The 16,364-nt window shown below is 47.0% G+C and overlaps 1 protein-coding gene across 1 annotated transcript in view; it reads left to right on the top strand.

Annotated features, from left to right (window-relative positions):
• Window positions 1–1,619: 1,619 nt before the first annotated feature.
• Window positions 1,620–16,364, top strand: part of Cph (BCL11 transcription factor chronophage) — a 524,704-nt gene continuing 509,959 nt past the window's right edge. The window contains exon 1 of the mRNA XM_077666674.1: window positions 1,620–3,466. Coding sequence (XP_077522800.1) covers window positions 3,415–3,466 — 52 coding nt within the window. The 5' untranslated portion in view covers window positions 1,620–3,414. The remainder of the gene's footprint in view (window positions 3,467–16,364) is intronic.

Below are 16,364 nucleotides of genomic sequence, written 5' to 3'. Positions count from 1 at the left end.
TGGAACCTTGGGTTAATGTCTTGTTTAAATGCATCTTCAAAACTAATAGCTCTATGTAGATGGGTTGCTCGCGCGTACAGAAAAGAGAACACACAGGATGGGCTACATGCCACCAATATGCACCACAAACTAGTCCAGCAATGAATGCAATTTGTTGAAGTACAGTCACTTGTAGACAATGATAATGCCCACCATAATGGGACTTGCTCTCTATTCAAAAACTACACTTCGTGATGTAAACTGACTAGCCTAAACAGCGATTTCACCCACTCTGCTGCACTGTGATGCAACGCCCCCTTCCCACTCCGAAGGCAACCTTGCACCATGTCTTCACAGCAATAGGAATGAACGCTTTCTCTGCGGTACTTAAACCGAACCAAAATCCACTACACGATTTCACGCTCTAAAATCTGCAGTGGTTCAAATTTGTCCTTGCCTTAAAGAGGTTATGAAATAACATAGAATAACAGTTATAAATTCCTTCGACGAAGAGCGACAGATAGCAAGGGGAAGAACTGGAGAATATTCGTGGTGATACCGAAGCTATGATGCTCAATATCAGGTAATCAACTAAAAATACTATATTTAGTCAGAGAGAAAAAGAGACATGGGAACCGATTCAATGATGAATGGACTGATTGCCTGCAAGAGCGCTCCCTGCACCGTTTCACTGCAGCTTACCTTGAAAAAGAATAGGCTAGCCTCGGCCGATTGCAAATTTTGTCATACTTATCAATACAGTCACACGGCGCCACAGAAAGTTAATTTTTAGTGCGGCTAATCCCGATGAGTCACGGCTGTACTGAAACCAACTAGCATCCGCAATGATAACACGTCTTCTTCCTTCCGAAAATGTGCTTCAGCGCGCATTGCCCTTCTCTCCGAAGTGTTTTTTTTTCCTTCATAAGCGCTCTCATTTCTACCCACGCAGCGCAAATATGCCAGTTTAGCCGAGCCAGAGGCTACGCTGCTGAAACGCCATGCCGTTGAAGGCTTTCATCCTTCGTGACCGCTGACATTAGCGGATAAGAGCAACGCACATCCGAAGGGGAACCCCTGCTAGCAAGACAGCAACAGTGCAGCAGCAGCGGCTTTCCTTTCTAAGCTGCGCTCTGCTCCCTCCGCTTTGCTTCGCGCATCAGACGTCATCATCGGCGTCGGCGGTCGGACGCCGCGCGCCTTGCGCGCACCGGCTGTTGGCGTCAACGTCGGCCACACCGCTTCGTCGTCGGCCGCCGGGGCCGGGCGCTAGCCGCGGCGAAAAAGTACCGCCCTCGGGCAACGCGCTCGCCGCCGCTCGCCGCGCCGCTCGCCAGAGGGCGCCCGGTCCGCGCCGCACTCGCGGTGACCGCTGTCCCCGCGGCTGACTGTCCTCCTCTCCGCCTCTTTCCTATTCGCTCTCTCCACTCCAGCCGCGGCCCGGCGAACGGAGAAGAGAGCAAGGAGGAGGGGAGGGGACAGCTTCGGCTTCGCTCTGCGCAACGGGAAAAGCGAGAGAGAGAAAGGCTCGCCTGCCGCTGCTGCTGCTGTTGCTGGAAGCAACGTGGTGGTGGGGGGAGGAAAAAAAGCGAGGGGTGGAAGAAGGGGGGGTCGAAAAACGCTCCAGCCAGCGGCGAGTCGCCGTAGAGACCGCGTTGCGCGCGAGCCTTGCCGCCCGAGCTCGCGGACAAGCCCAGAGCGTGCCGGCGAGACACGCAGGACGCGCTCGCTGGTGTGCTGCGTGCTTGTGTTTTGGCTTTGGTTTTTGTTTTTTGCCCGCGGCGAGTGCTTTGTTACTTTTTTTTTCTTTTCGTTTGACGCTCTCCGATCGACTCATCTTCTTCCTCCTCCCCTTTTGGTTCGGTGCGACGTCGGCGTGTGTGTGCGTGTGTCATCGTCACCGCCGTGTCCGAGAGAGCGTCGACGACAACGTGGTTCTCCCGCCGCGCCTCGAAGACCCTGAGTCGTCGTAGGGGCCGGAGTCGTGCGGGGACAGCTGCCGTGCCTGGTGCCTAGTCGACGGTTCGCGCCGCCCAATCTTCATCAACTCGGATAGTAGTCATAGTGTCGTGTGTGTTGTGCGCGTGCTTCTTACTGGTTGCGATTGTGTTGGTGCGGTCTTCGAAGCGTCTGACTGCGTTGACTTCCAGTGAGCGACAAAACCCAGTGACATCGAGTTATACTTGTGCCGCCTTCGTCACGTGCAGTCGCGAAGGAGCTCACCGCGACGTTGTGTGATCTCTGACCCGCGCTTCACGCTCTCTCAACATAGCAGTGGCCCGTGTGTTGTGTTTCTCGACGGGCAAGAGTGAGTGAGGGGCGCAGCGACATTTTTGTCAACACCCTTACCGCGTCGTTTGTAACGGGACCCTCCCCCGCCCACCCCCATCAGCCTCCTCGCTACGTAAGCGGTTTAACGTCCGCCTTTCCCTCCCGAAAAGAAGTTTGCAGGAGGTGAGAAGTTGCCTCGAGTCTTTTTTGTGAAACTAAGAAAAAAAAGCGAGTTGGTTCCTTACGTATGTGACGTAACTTCGCTGCGGCAGGAGTCTCGAAAAACGTGTTATGCTCTAATTACTACCGGCGACATTCGTTTTTCAAAACGCCACTGGCTCCGCCACCCTCCTCTCCACCGCTGCCAAAAGAAAAGCCCTTTCCCGCCAGAAGTAAAAAAAGCCGTCACTCGACGTTTGCCATGACACCCTCCTCCCCCACCGAGACGCCGGAAGGAGGGTACTTTTTGTTTGTCAGGAGTGCATTTCGCTAATTTCGGAAGTAGAAAAGTTGTGATCGGCTTTGAACACAACACTGCTGAAAAAAAAAAGCGTGAAAGGTGAAAAAAAAAAAAAAACGACGGCACCGAAACTGGCGGATCGCTTAACTGTGCGCGGACATACATTTAAACAAAAAATAAAGAACTCAAATCAGCGAGGAACCGTGACAGCAGCCCTGTTGTGACGTCCACGACGATTCTGTGACTGGACGCATTGGACGCGGGGTCCTGTTTTATTCAAACCACGGCTCCCAAATCTAAGCGCTTCGCCATCGAGAATACCCTAGTTGAGCCGGTGGACGACGGTGACCACCAGCCCGTCGTCAGCCACCTCGATGTCAGCGTGACGGAGTGCGACCTCGGCGTCACGGCGACCACCGCGGGTTGTGGATGTTCGTGTCGCGAAGTCCTCGGAGTGCTTTTCCTCCCTCGGACAGCAGCGAGTGCGGCGACGGCAGTGCAGCGGTTCCTCCACCACCACCATCGGCGGTGCTCCCGGTCCAGCGGTCGCCGCAGGCGTCGGTGACCGTCGTTTTCTCGTGAGGGCGCAGTCCGGAAAGGGTAGAGGCCTGAAGTGGCCACGGCCGGAGGGCCGTCGCGCCCCGTGCGGACTTGTCGGCTCCGGGGTTGACGACGCCACACTGGAGGAAAGGCAGGCCGATGCCATGTCACGGCGGAAACAGGACAAGCCCCAGCCGCGGAAGCGCTCGGTCACAGGTCAGTGTCTGTGCGCATGCGTCTGTACGCGTTCCCACGTTAAGCTAATACTTTGCGTCACGTATATGGCACACGTTAAGGTGTCTTTGCGCGAATTAGCTCGCGGACGGTCCCACTACAGTCGCAGACATCGAAGGCATACGAGAAAGAAGGCTTGAAGAAGGTGCGCTTCTGATGCTTGCAGCCCAGTATCCTTGTATCACGTGTCTACTGGACTCACATGACTTCTATTTCCACCACATACCGCGTAGTTCAATCAATCAATACTGGTCCGGCCTCCGTTGAATCACTGAACAGTCACGGATGGTCCTCGTATTCGGTCACACAGGCAGCACCCGCTGTTCGATCCAGATATTTCAGAAGGCGAATCCAGCAATGCTGAGGATTTATGACAGCAATACTTGGGGAAAAGACGTTTTCGGTGTTAGTGGCATCTGAGGTTCGAGTGAGTAGCTATTGTTTTCCCTCTGAGAACGTCGTTCGGTAACAGGCGCGGAATAACGAATGTTCGTACATGCTACTCAGATATCTGAGAAGGCAAACGCGATCTGTAAGACGCGTGTGGCCAAACTGTGTAATGTTGGCTCGATTCTGTACGAATTGCCCGACTTGCGAACACGTGATCAGACAAATTCTGTGTATTTCGTAGCACTGATACTGCAGGAATTACCGCACGCCACGGTGCTTCGCGCATCAACCTTATCGGCGCGAAAGCTGGTAGGCACCGAAACTGTTCCGAATCGTCCACGCGCCGCCAACGCGATGCATTTGCCGATTTTCAAATAGAATGTTGAGACCCATCCTGCAACTGACAACCTCATTATCCTACACAAAGTCACACATTAGAGGGCCAGCAATATAGAACTTTTCTTCTCATACAAAGACGTGTGTGTAAGGCGTTGTTGCCGAACTCCAAAAATTACCATCAGAACACGCCGGTGCACAAAAGGCTCACTTCTTTCCCTGCGAAAAAAGAAACTTCACTCATGCCACTTTGTGAATGTCTCGTTATCTCGTTACACACAACCGTCCGCGTCATTTCTTCCCACAGCCCTCCTTTTATCTCTTCTGCGTGGTAATGAAGTGTGCGCCGGTCATTTCACGACCGATGCTACGCTTTGTAAACTGATTGCTTATCGCCTGCATTCACTTGGCGACTCTCCAATAGAAAGTTGCCAAGTGTTCGATGTGATATTTCTATTGCCGACCTGTTTGCAGGCTTCTAATAACAATCCTGTATTAATGACTTGTTTATTATTCACTCGATCACTGCATCACAAAGCGTCAAGTTGCCCCGACCTATCAATCCATCAATCAATCAATACCAATCAATTACTGAAGAAGAAGTGGACGCAATTTGTGAAGGTGCTCGCGTCAGATTTCTTGTTGTTGTTTTGCGACTTTTGTAATACGGCAAATCGTCACGGGAGATTGCTAGCGCCTTACGACGTGCTATAAGCGATTCGCTCTCTAGGCTTTCAGCGTCATTCTAAACCTACTAGAAAGTGGCTTACTTGAGGACATTGAAAGTTGTTCGTTTTCCACATGATTGTCACTTGTTTCAGTGATAAACACGCAGAAAGCAAATACCCGCATGCCATGGTAAAAGCGCGCAGATATATTTTCTTCATGCAGAGCACACGTGTCCTCCTTAATAACACGTTTATTTGCCTGCTTGCATAGCTCTTTCTCCGATATTTTGTTCGCAACACCTTCTTGCAAAGTTAAATATCCAAACCGTCAACTTGCATACCAGGCGACTTTGTACTTGTGAAGAACTTTCCTCTCGCTATTTTTACCACACATATAACTCGCCTTTATCGAACGTGATAAGCACTGGCCTCGGCGATTGGCACCCGCGCACGGAAGAAGCTAATTATGCAATTAATTTGCTAATTACACAGTTACCTGAGCTCAAGCGCCTACGTGTGATATATAGAGGAGAGCTTGAACACTGAACGGCAGGGCTTTGATCACATAGCTGTACAAATACCGATAATTGGAAAGTTATTTCAGTCAGCATTGTACGTTTTGTGGTTGGCTTTTAGTGTCATCGTGAAATACGGCGCCTGCAATCAGACAAAAACGTTAAAACACCGCATCGAGCTCTTCGTGTGCCTGCTGCACTGTACACAGAATATAGACATCGGATGTGACTGCGATGCGGCTCCGTGAAAACGATTTCTCTATGACTGCACTTGCAGTATTTGTAGACTGGAATTTACGAATACCCGCGACAACTATAGGCTGACAAACACGATCAGATGTTTCGTTCCAAGTTCTCTTTTAAGCGTCGTTTTTGCGTCACGTGGCCATGATTACGCTTTATTGCTTTTTCTGTCTTTTTTAAAGCCGACTGTGCCTGACAAGTTGTATTCACCTGTTTATTTATTGCGGTTGTGGCTCATAGTTACGGTGTGCAATATTAATATTTAGTGCGGCAAACCGAAACCATGCGCACTAAATACCTCCCAAACATGACACTGGTGTCGGATATTGCGTAATAATATTGGCTAAACATTTTAACTAAGTACACGTTGTATCGCGCGCCCCACGCCACTGCACATGAAACATATGGCGACCTATGCATGGTCGCTTCATTCTACATATGTTAGAACAGCTTAAATGAAATGTTACTTAGTAGTTAAATACGGTGTGCTAAAAATTTCGTAACCATAGCGCAAGCCCACCGAAGGACCTTCACCGCGGCTTTTGGGAACACTTCCTCCCTCTTTAACAGCTTAATGCTTCGCAGATCACTTTCAACTCAGACGGGACAAGAGTAAATACAGTTATCGTTCCCCTCGAGAAAGGATACCTGCACTTCGCAACGTTACGCACAGCTCATTTCCCAACGGGTTCTTCAAAGTAGAATCAAATTGTCACCTTTCAGAGAAGTAGGCAGCACGATTAAGATAACTCACTGCAAAATCTAACTTTTCCAACAAAGCAGCCTAAAATTTCGAGCGGGGAGCTCTGCTGTATCAATGGTTGATGAAATTAAGTTTCCTTTTAGCTCATAGTTTTAGCTTTTATTTTATCCTGAGTATATGTGCATAGTTTTAGCATTTTTCTACGTTCTGCAATTACCTTAATTTGCTAATATTCTCCACTCTGTACTAGTACTTTTTTTCAATAAATGGACGATCTTTCTGTATTTTTTTTTTCATTTTCTAAGTGTTGCGGCCAGTAACGCTTAGTCGATGAAAGTTGACAATTGTTATCCAAACTTTTTGCAGTCTGGACATTACAGGGTTTATTGGCATAGTTCTAGACTGCAGGGCGATAGGCAGACTGGATAGGTATCTTAAAACGAGACCAAAGCTCAAGTAAACATTTGGCCTTATTCTGTGAAACCCCGGCAACATTAGTTTTTCTTGAGCTCATAAACTTTGCTCTTCACGCAGTCCAAATAGCACTTTTCGTACGGAAACAGATTGAGGGATAAGCACAACGATGGGTCGGTGTTAATAAAACCGGAACTTTGAAACTTAACACAACACAGCAGATGCTGTAACCAGTCTCGGAAGGACGGTGCGTGTAGCCGTAAGTACGTCATGAAGGTAGCGCGTGATAAAAAGAGCGGCGAATTAAGCCTCGTCGGCGAATTAAAAAGAAAGCGTGTTTTTTCTTGTTTCTTTATGTACGATAATTACTCGCCGCCTTGGATCAGGCCTTATGTGACTTTTGGATGCTAGGCCGAATGCCGCAGGTTTGATACCAGCCTTGCTCACTGCACTTCGGTAAAGAGGCCAAATGCGAACATGCTCGTGTCCGAAGATTTCGGTTGAATTAATGCGGACTATACAGTGTTGCCTAGGCATCGTCAGGAACGAGAGGGGTGATAGTTTTTACTCGCTAGTGCAGATTTCAGAGTTGAATCTTTTTCTCGTTGTTGACAATTAGTGTAAATTACTCTCTACTTCAACGAAATCCTCCTTTCTGTTCATCATCATTATCATCATCAGCCTGACTACGCCCACTGCAGGGCAAAGGCCTCTTATAACGTCATCGCTGTATTTTGTTTCCAAATCCGTTTTATAAAGTCATCCAACGATTCACTGCTAATGTGAAAAAGAAGCTGCGTCAATGTTCCCGATTACATACATACCAACTAGCCGATGAATTTAATTAGTGAGTCTTCATCTAAGCAGGTATGTCCAAATTGGCAGGCTATCACGCGCAGTGTACGAAAAGGTTCCTCATTAGTTATGACCACCTGCGGCCCAGAACCGCACTCTTAAGTTCCAGTGAAAGGGAGTTTTTACACTTCGCCTCCATCGAAGTACAGCCGCCCGCTGCTGGTATCGAAGTATCGAAACCGCGACCTTGCCGCCGCAATTAAACATTTCAAGCTTTACTCAATACAAAAGAGGAATTTCTGGTATCACTGAGTATCGCATCAGTGATAAACAGTTGAGCATGTCATTATCAGAAACACCAGCAGCAGCAGTAGCAATAATATTATTACAAATCATCATGAAATATGAATTAGGCACTTTGAGTCGCTTGTCTCTGGACCGATTTTTGATGGTCACTTCTGCACACACTTTATAGAGACAACGATAGAATCCATTCAACGCATAAATCGACTTTCCGGCGCGATTTGAATTTCAGCGTTCTTTCATCTGCTCGCTACGATTAGGGCGTGTTTGTGTGGTCGACGTGTGGCAGCCTCCTTTCCTTCTATTGTCGCATCTCGCGCTCACGGCTGGCTGTATGTCACACCCATCATCAGCCGACTGTCGCAAATTTATGACTGTTTACGATTTGGGTGATTTGATATTTCAGACTCGTCTTGATCATTTTAATTGGCTTCGGCATGACCCCGTGGCATAACGCACGCAACGTTATGAGCTCTCTGCAGCGAGACGCAGTGGTGTCAGAGGCTGCATGCATGTTCGAGAATGTTAGACGACTTTCCCGCTTACGTATGCAAATTCGCGAACCGCTCTTCGCGCTATGGGTCAGCGCTTACGACATGAACAATAAAAGCTCCTTGATGGTATCACTTGCGATATTACCTGCACAGACCGTGTGTCAAAGCCCGGCTTTCTGATTGGAGCAAATTTCGTACGTTACCTGACTTCTGGCTATCACAACCTTCGACAAGTAGATGAACTACTGAGAGGCTGCTGCGTTCGTAATTAATGCGCAAGCATTCTATGGCTATGTAGGCGGTTTCGGCGTGGACTAGATAATCTCGGTCCTATAACGGAGGAACTAGTTCGTATATCGGAAAAATAATGTATCGTCGGATAGAGCATTAAACGAGGATGTGGAAGTGACAAAATGGTTAAGGTGGGCTAATTAGGTAATTAATTATATTCAATTAAGTAAAAAACGCTTTTGTGGACACCCGAACGGCGTGGACGGGAACTTGTCTGCACTGTAAACGTGGAATAGAGCATCAAATACGCTTTAAAAAACTTAAACCAGTAACGAAAATGGTCGATGTAGGTTAATTAGGTAATTAATTAGAGCCAAATAGGTCTAAAAACGTGGTTACGCATTTCTGCAATGCGGTTGCCGCAGTGATCTCTAACGTTTTTTGTTTTTTTTTCTAACTACATGCTTTCTAATTGACAGTTGAAAGGTGCGACCAAGCAACCGCTTCTTTCTTTGTTCCACCTTGTCTGTCTTTGGTAAACCATCACCTCCCGTCTATAGCACTGACAGCCTCTGTGACTTTCATTAATAGCCAGTCCGTATAAAAGGAAGCATGCTAAGGCCTCAGCGGAAAGCAGCACACGAGGGATGGGAGGTGGGGGGTCGCAGTGGAAACAGAATGCAGAACCATTGCGTGCTTCGTCAGCACTTATAGGCCAGTTACACACTCCGTATATATGTATATATTTTTCAGACAGCCCACTTTCGCGTAAAACTGCTGCCTCTCGCCGTTAAAGCACAGCATGCGTTCGCGTAGCCCGCCTGCGCAGCTCGACGAACACGTTTCTCGATGCACAGCCGCGTCCTCCTCGCAGAGACGGCAAATATACGTGGCCGCACTTCGCTCTTTCCCCTTCCCATACCTTCTCCTGCGCCGAGAGCGGTATATGCTCAGGGAAATATCTTTACGATTGCGTCGTTTCTTTTCGTCGTCGCTGTGTTAATTTCATTCCAAGTAAGTTAAAACAATAAAATTTGTAATTGACGCATCTTCGAAAACACTTTTTTTTATTTGATTCCTTCTAACAGCCTGTATAAGTAAAGTACTCCAGGAAACAATTTTTGTCATGTTTTTCTGAGAGACAGAACATACAATTTTCTTTCTGCGTCCAGTCCTGACATGTTTTTGCTACAGCTGTTGGAAAAGAGCGGTGGACGTGCTTGATTAAGAGAGGCATTAAGTTTGGTGGCAGTTGTTGCGTTGGTGAGGCAGCTCAGCTGTCCCAAGTGGTAGATTACGTTCGAGGAAGCTGGTACAAGCAATGAGTTTCTTACTATTAACTACAGGGAAAGCTGGCACCCCGCCTATGGGAGCTTGCATGGAGGTTGCTCGAGGCCACCTCAGCCACCATGGGCTCTCTAAGAATCGTGGAACGGAGAGCTACCGAGTGCGGAACCACAACTTTTGGCCAAAGAATAATGAAAAAAAGCACAAAGTTGTTCGATAATCGAGAATGCCCTAAAATTCAATATCCTGTCTATAAATTGCAACAAACGAGCAGATAAGCATATAGATGTAAAGTTTGCCCAAAATAAGCGATGGCTTTCTCTCCTAGTGGCCAAGTATTGCAGACCACAAAAGCCAATATTTGTGCTTAACAGACACACTTTTAAAAAGAAATATGCTTAAAAAAATGTCGCATGAACATTTTAAGAGGTTTTTTTCACGGCATTTCGGAAAACAGAAACATTTTATTGGCGTCGTGTCCTGCTGCGTTTCCGCTACTATCGCTTTTCCGCACTACGTACGTTCCAAAGCCGTTTGCGCTCGGGGGCGCGCCATGGACGGAATGGGACATCTCTGTAACTCCACTCTGTGTTCCTGAAAAAAACTTACTGTCTCACACCAAGTAGCTCATCGACCCAAGATGCTTTGAGCGCCTATGGAGGTACAGGTGCAGCGTCGCCAGCTTTGCCTCTAGTTAACTGTAAGAAACTCTGTGGGTACAAGGCATCGAGAGTAGCGACAATGCGCGCGGCCACTACAACACCACGTGTGTGTCTGACGGGCACTTTTTCGTGATTTTGAGAGAGACTTAACACGAAACCAGCAATGCGCTCTTATGGTTTCGTTTCTGGTTCTTTGATTGCCTCGACATCGATGCTTAACGTAACCTCGGTTCATCTGCGCAGCCCGTAAAACACAATTCATTAACGAAGCAGCTGGTGCACCGCTTAATTAAGGCCCTTAGATTACGAGAAGGTGAGCGGTATTGTGAACAACTTTACGACTCGGGCCGCGTGCTGGTACAGAATCGTCGCTACAGTATTTTTTGATGACCACTTGTCTCGGCCTCAGGTTATTGCAGCACTGCTTTAAAGAGAGTGTATTCTTGAATCCGCTTGGTGCGGCGCCAATAGTTTCGATGTTAAAATTTGTTCCTTACTCTACGCGACTGTTGATTTAGCGTACTGTAGTTTTACACTGAACGTACACCACTTAAGCATCGTAAACCTTAAGCATAATGTGATTGCGATTAATTTTTTTTCTTTGGATGTCTTATCAAGCCACACATCTTTCTTAATAAAGCATATTTCATTACTGAGCTCTTTTGCTAGTCATTCTCGAGATCAAGGTGCGCCGATATAAATAACCGTAGTAATTTTTGTAGAGGCGGTGCACATTTGACAGTATTTCGTGCCGCGACCAATGTGGGGTGAATTAAAATAGAAAGTAGCGAATATAAAGGCGCGAAAATATCGTTTAAAAGTGTCGCTCTTTATTTTCAATGCTTTAGTATAATAAAGCAGCTCATGATAGCCATCTGCTAGGGATGTCTATATTCGCTATTTAATCCAATGGTAGCCCGTTCCATCTGTTACTGCCTGATGGAAAAACGACAATTTCAAAAATGCGCGCTCTAGCGCAATAAAGAGCTAAAGCTTTAGCACGGCGATCAATTATTAAGCGCTTAGTCATTGGTTTTATGCTTAGGTCGGAACTAATTGATAAATAATAATTTCTCAGTCCATAATTTAGAAAAAGTTCACAGGTTCAATTCCTTCTCAGAACCATGCACCCCCTCCCCTGTTTCTTAGGAGCCATAACTGCTCTGGTACTGCTGTAATTTTGTGCGCAAAAGTGGTCTCAATAGACGTGCTCAATTAAGCAGGTCCTTTCAATTTGTTTTCTTCGAAAGCTTAGCTATAGATTGCGACGTAAATGAATATCTTCATATAAAAAGATTCGCACTGTTTCGTGGGCAGCTGTCTTATGGTGTTAAAATAATCCGCCTGGACAACGCTCAGTCGGTTTATTCAATAATCAACGGATATTTTATGCAAATGTAATCGAATTTGAAAGCTACATCATATCGCCAGTAGTAACGTTCTATCAAAGACACTGTTCTAAAACCAGCAACTAGCAGTGCTTCACTGCAATCCATAACTAGTGCAATTTCTGCTGCACGCGAGAGTGTTGTGTAGGTTTTTTTTTTTTTGCGGAAAGAAAAATGTTCTGCTAATATTTCTCTTGGCATCTGTGCGGGGCGCCTGGCTCCCCCGTGTACAGTCAGGGTGGTATAGGCGGATGTTGATATCGCGCGTGTAAAGGCTTCAGCCTTTTCCAGCCACTTCCTTTTGCCCAGTAAGTCCAGGCGGATACGATAAGGAAGCCTCGACTTAGCAGTCTAGTGCAGTTGAAAAAGGAGGTCGCTCTTGGTCTTGAGCAGTTCCCTTTCTTTAGAGATGGTGGCGTTCTGGCCACAAGCTCTTGACGCATATACTATCGCGCAGTTGTGTCAGGTAACTGTAGCCTCGAGAGTCATGCATGTTGACAACGATTAAGTGAAGGCGACTTCTTATTCAAGTTAGCTGCGCGCTGTGCACTCTTGTTTGTTTTAGCCTTAACCCACACGTTGAATCCCGCGTAATGGCATTTTTCCAGTGATATCTTGCAGCCCATATAGTGCGTACTGTAATACCAACGGCAAATGTGGGTGAAGTAGGGAAAAATTTTTTCGTGTTCTTTCTACTGAAATTGTCGCTTAATCTTTGGCTGTCTGGTAGGTACAAGCTCAATTTATTTGAGTAGTCTCTATGCGTTATTAACCGGAAATCAACAGCCAGGCAGGACATGTGTAATTTATCGCACAGCTGAATTTAGGTTATAACTTTATGAGCGCGGGAAAGCTTTGCCAAGCATTACTATCATCTTGTGCGTTGCGTGGTAATATTACTCTAACCCTCCTACCTCTGTGTAGTCACAAAATATGTTTCCTTTGGAGACGTATTACACGGCGTTGAAAACAGGAAGTGAAACTATTAGTGCCATGTAGTGCTCATTTTTTTCACAGTAGCATCTGTATGAGGCAAAGCCCTTCGATCAGGTAAGTTGCGAAAGTCCACTTGGGAGCCACGTATTGAAACCTGGCAGTCTGATTGGGTCAAAACTTGGGCTAAGCTACTGTCAGACTGTCTTTGAGAGATGAAATAAGCTCTGTACATGTTACGCGCTCTGAGATGGTCGATAACCACTGCAACGCCTGGCAACAAAATTAGTGAAACAGATGCAGGAACAAACGTGCGAGAACATTACAGTCCAAGAGACAAATTTACAGCGGAAACAGGCTATACATTTCAGCTCATCTGAAGTTCATGACGATGAGTGCTCTTCTTTCCTTCTTTCTTACCTTCCTTTTTTCTTCTACCTCCATATTGGCAACGAGGCAATGACAGGATTTTAAGGGGAGCTTTCCATCTGGTATGATCAAGCAGCTCTAACATGACGAACTTTTTTATGTTACGTTGTAAGTGAAAATACATACCTGCAGAATGTCTAAAAAAATAATGCCCAGGCTCCCCTGGACTGTAATGGGCATGACGGCCTGACAGAGGGCGCTGCCGACAACATGTCTCCGTCGTCTATGTTCGCCTGTGAGTTGGTCGAAGTGGCAGAATTGTGTTCAGGCTGAGCTCTTTGATCATTCCTGCCGCCATACTCCATCTAGAAACCTGAATGTGCATGGTGGCCACTTTTCTGAGAGAGAGAGAGAGAAAGAATGAAAAGGAAACGCAGGGAGGTTAACCAGATGTGAGTCTCCGGTTTGCTACCCTACACTGGGGATGGGGGATAGGGGTTAGAAAGATGACAGAGAGGAAAACGCAAAAAAAGGAACGTGCACACATGGAGACGCACACACACAAGGCGTTCCAGTTAAAGTCTTTCACACAGGCCGGTAGATTGTAAGAAGCGCAAAAGCGCTTGCACGGCCTTCTGCGACGGTAGGTCCTTTCGATGTTGTAGAATTCTTTTTTCGGATAGCGGTTGGTCGTCCAGTTGGTCAAGTTCGTGGCTAAGGCATGCCCTCTGTGGACTGTACTGCGGGCAGGAGCACAATATATGGCCAATTGACTCTTCATGGCCGCAGTGGTCACAGGTTGGGGTGTCGGTCATCCCTATGCGGAAGGCATTGGCTTTAGTAAAGGCAACACCCAACCAAAGTCGATATAAAAGCGTGGCGTCTCTACGGCGAAGCTGCACTTTTCTGAGATTAGCAGATTGAGGCACCAGCTAGAAGTGGTAATAAAAGTTGTCGGCTTTCATGGCCATCAGCATCAGAAGCGCTGAAATGTATTACTTGTTTTAGCTTTTAATTTATCTCTCAGGCTGTTACGTCAACGCATTTTTAATGCTGCATCTTTCCCATTGATTTTTTTTTTGTGGCCGTTACTGCGGTTGCCAACCATATCGGAGTTATCTACGCAGTATCTTTTGTTGCCCACTATTGTGTCGCGATAGTGAGCTAACTGCGAGTTTTTAACCAATCATATCACCAGATTTAAATACACGGATCGTATTGGAAGTTTCGCAAATTGTGTGACTGAAGAGCTCTGTGTTATCATACAGCAGTCGTTGGCATTCCAACGCCAGTGGTTGGGTCGAGAGGGGGAGTGAAAACTCTGCAAGGTCGCTTTTTTATTTCTATTGGCATACTCGTATACAACCGTGACTGGGCTAAACCGGGTCCAGAGACGGCAGGAGCTCACGCTATAGATACTGACTCCCGGCTTGACGTCACACCACCATGCCATTCCTCAAGCAGGCTTCGCGGGTCATCTGCTCAGAAATCTACTCACCATTGTGTTTGATTATATTAAGAATACAAGAAACAATGACGCGACGTAGTCATGGCTACACGAGAACACTGCATTACTAATTGCCGGATACTCAGGACGACAGCCAACAATGAGATCCATTTACCACGCGCAGAGACGCGTGTAATGTGTATGCCACGCGGTTCGAGAAGGGTTAAGGCACCCTCGGTTTTTCTCGGAGGAGCTCAGCCAACCGCAAGGTGGCTGCGTTCTCTGTAAACGCTTATGGGTGAGCCTAATCATCGACACGGTTTCTACGAAGATTTGTGTTGCACTGTCGGCAGGTATTTAATTTGCCTTTACCTCCGTCAACATGACATGAAAAACGTGTGAATCAGCGTGCCTAGGAACGTACTGCCGATAAAAGTCACGAAGTGACTGTCAAGCGCATTTTCATTGCCAACCGCATCATTCCAACCGAAAAGGTTTCAGTGAGGTGGACAGCATCGCCACCACAGTCACGCTAATGTTCCAGTTGTAGCAGTTAAAGAGTCCAGCCACAGCATTACCAGATGCGACTTGCACCGCACTTCCCTCAACCTCGTACTGACTCCTCTGGCTCCTTTAGCTGAACGAAATAGATGCCACGGCAGAAAGGTGAACGCATCAAAGGCCATTCAAGGCGCTAAGAGCACTGTGTCGCGCAGACGGCGCCGCGAAGAGCCACCATTCAGCCACGAAGCACTTCGTCAAAGGTGGCGGCTTGTCAGCTTCCGGTAAGCTCGCGCATGCGCAGTGGGCTTCGCTAAATCAGTCTATTTTGTTTATATACTCTCCAAATGCTCTTAGATTCAGCGTTGGTATAGCAAGTACTCCACTCGGAAATTCCTACTGGCGCCCATAGAGTTTCTTAATATTGCCTGGAGGGAAAGCTGGTGGCGCTGCACTTCATCAACCATAAAGAGGCGCAGGGATGACCGGAAGATGAGGTTCCATATTTGGCTTGGCTATTGTTGGACATGAAATTTGGATTCAGCCGTAACAATACAACTCTTTTCGCATCAAACCTGAGAGAAATGCTGTGAAAGTTTCTGTACCAGAGTGACAGCCTCAAGGCGTAGCTGCCTATTTCGAGGTATAATTAGTGTTTTCGGTCCTGCACTAGCCTAGGCAAATGAGAAACCTCGTCTTCCCGGCATTCTCGCAGAGCATGAAATGTTTTTAATCACCTCGCATAGACGGTGGCGCCGGCTTTCCTTTAGGTAATGTTGAGAAAATTTCTGGCACCTGTGCGGCTGATCGCATATACAGGTATGTCGTTGCTGATCTTCTCCCAGCCATTGGGCTTGATTTGAATGGAACGCTGCGAACAAATTGAATTATGTTTTTATTCATATTTGCCACGCTCAAATCCCAAAGAAATTCTGCTTTCCCTTAGAACTAAGCAGTTGTAACATAATAAAGGCCATGAAATGAAATACACTTGTCTCTGCTATCGGCTGATTTCGCATGCAAGCTCCGGTGCGTCAAGACAGTTTTTGACGCGTATCCCTTAAGCTTGGCTGCACCGCCATGCTTCCCGTCGTTACATAACAACTTTGAATTAAGTCGTTCGAAAAATTTTCAGTCAAATTTTCTCAGCAATAAACGTATCTTCTGCTGCCAGACAAGCGTCAACGTAGCCAAGGAAAGC

Source organism: Amblyomma americanum, chromosome 5, assembly GCF_052857255.1.
Source record: "Amblyomma americanum isolate KBUSLIRL-KWMA chromosome 5, ASM5285725v1, whole genome shotgun sequence".
Lineage (NCBI taxonomy): Eukaryota > Metazoa > Arthropoda > Arachnida > Ixodida > Ixodidae > Amblyomma > Amblyomma americanum.
Note: the sequence above shows the minus strand (reverse complement) of the source record. Positions and strands in the feature narration are given on the sequence as shown.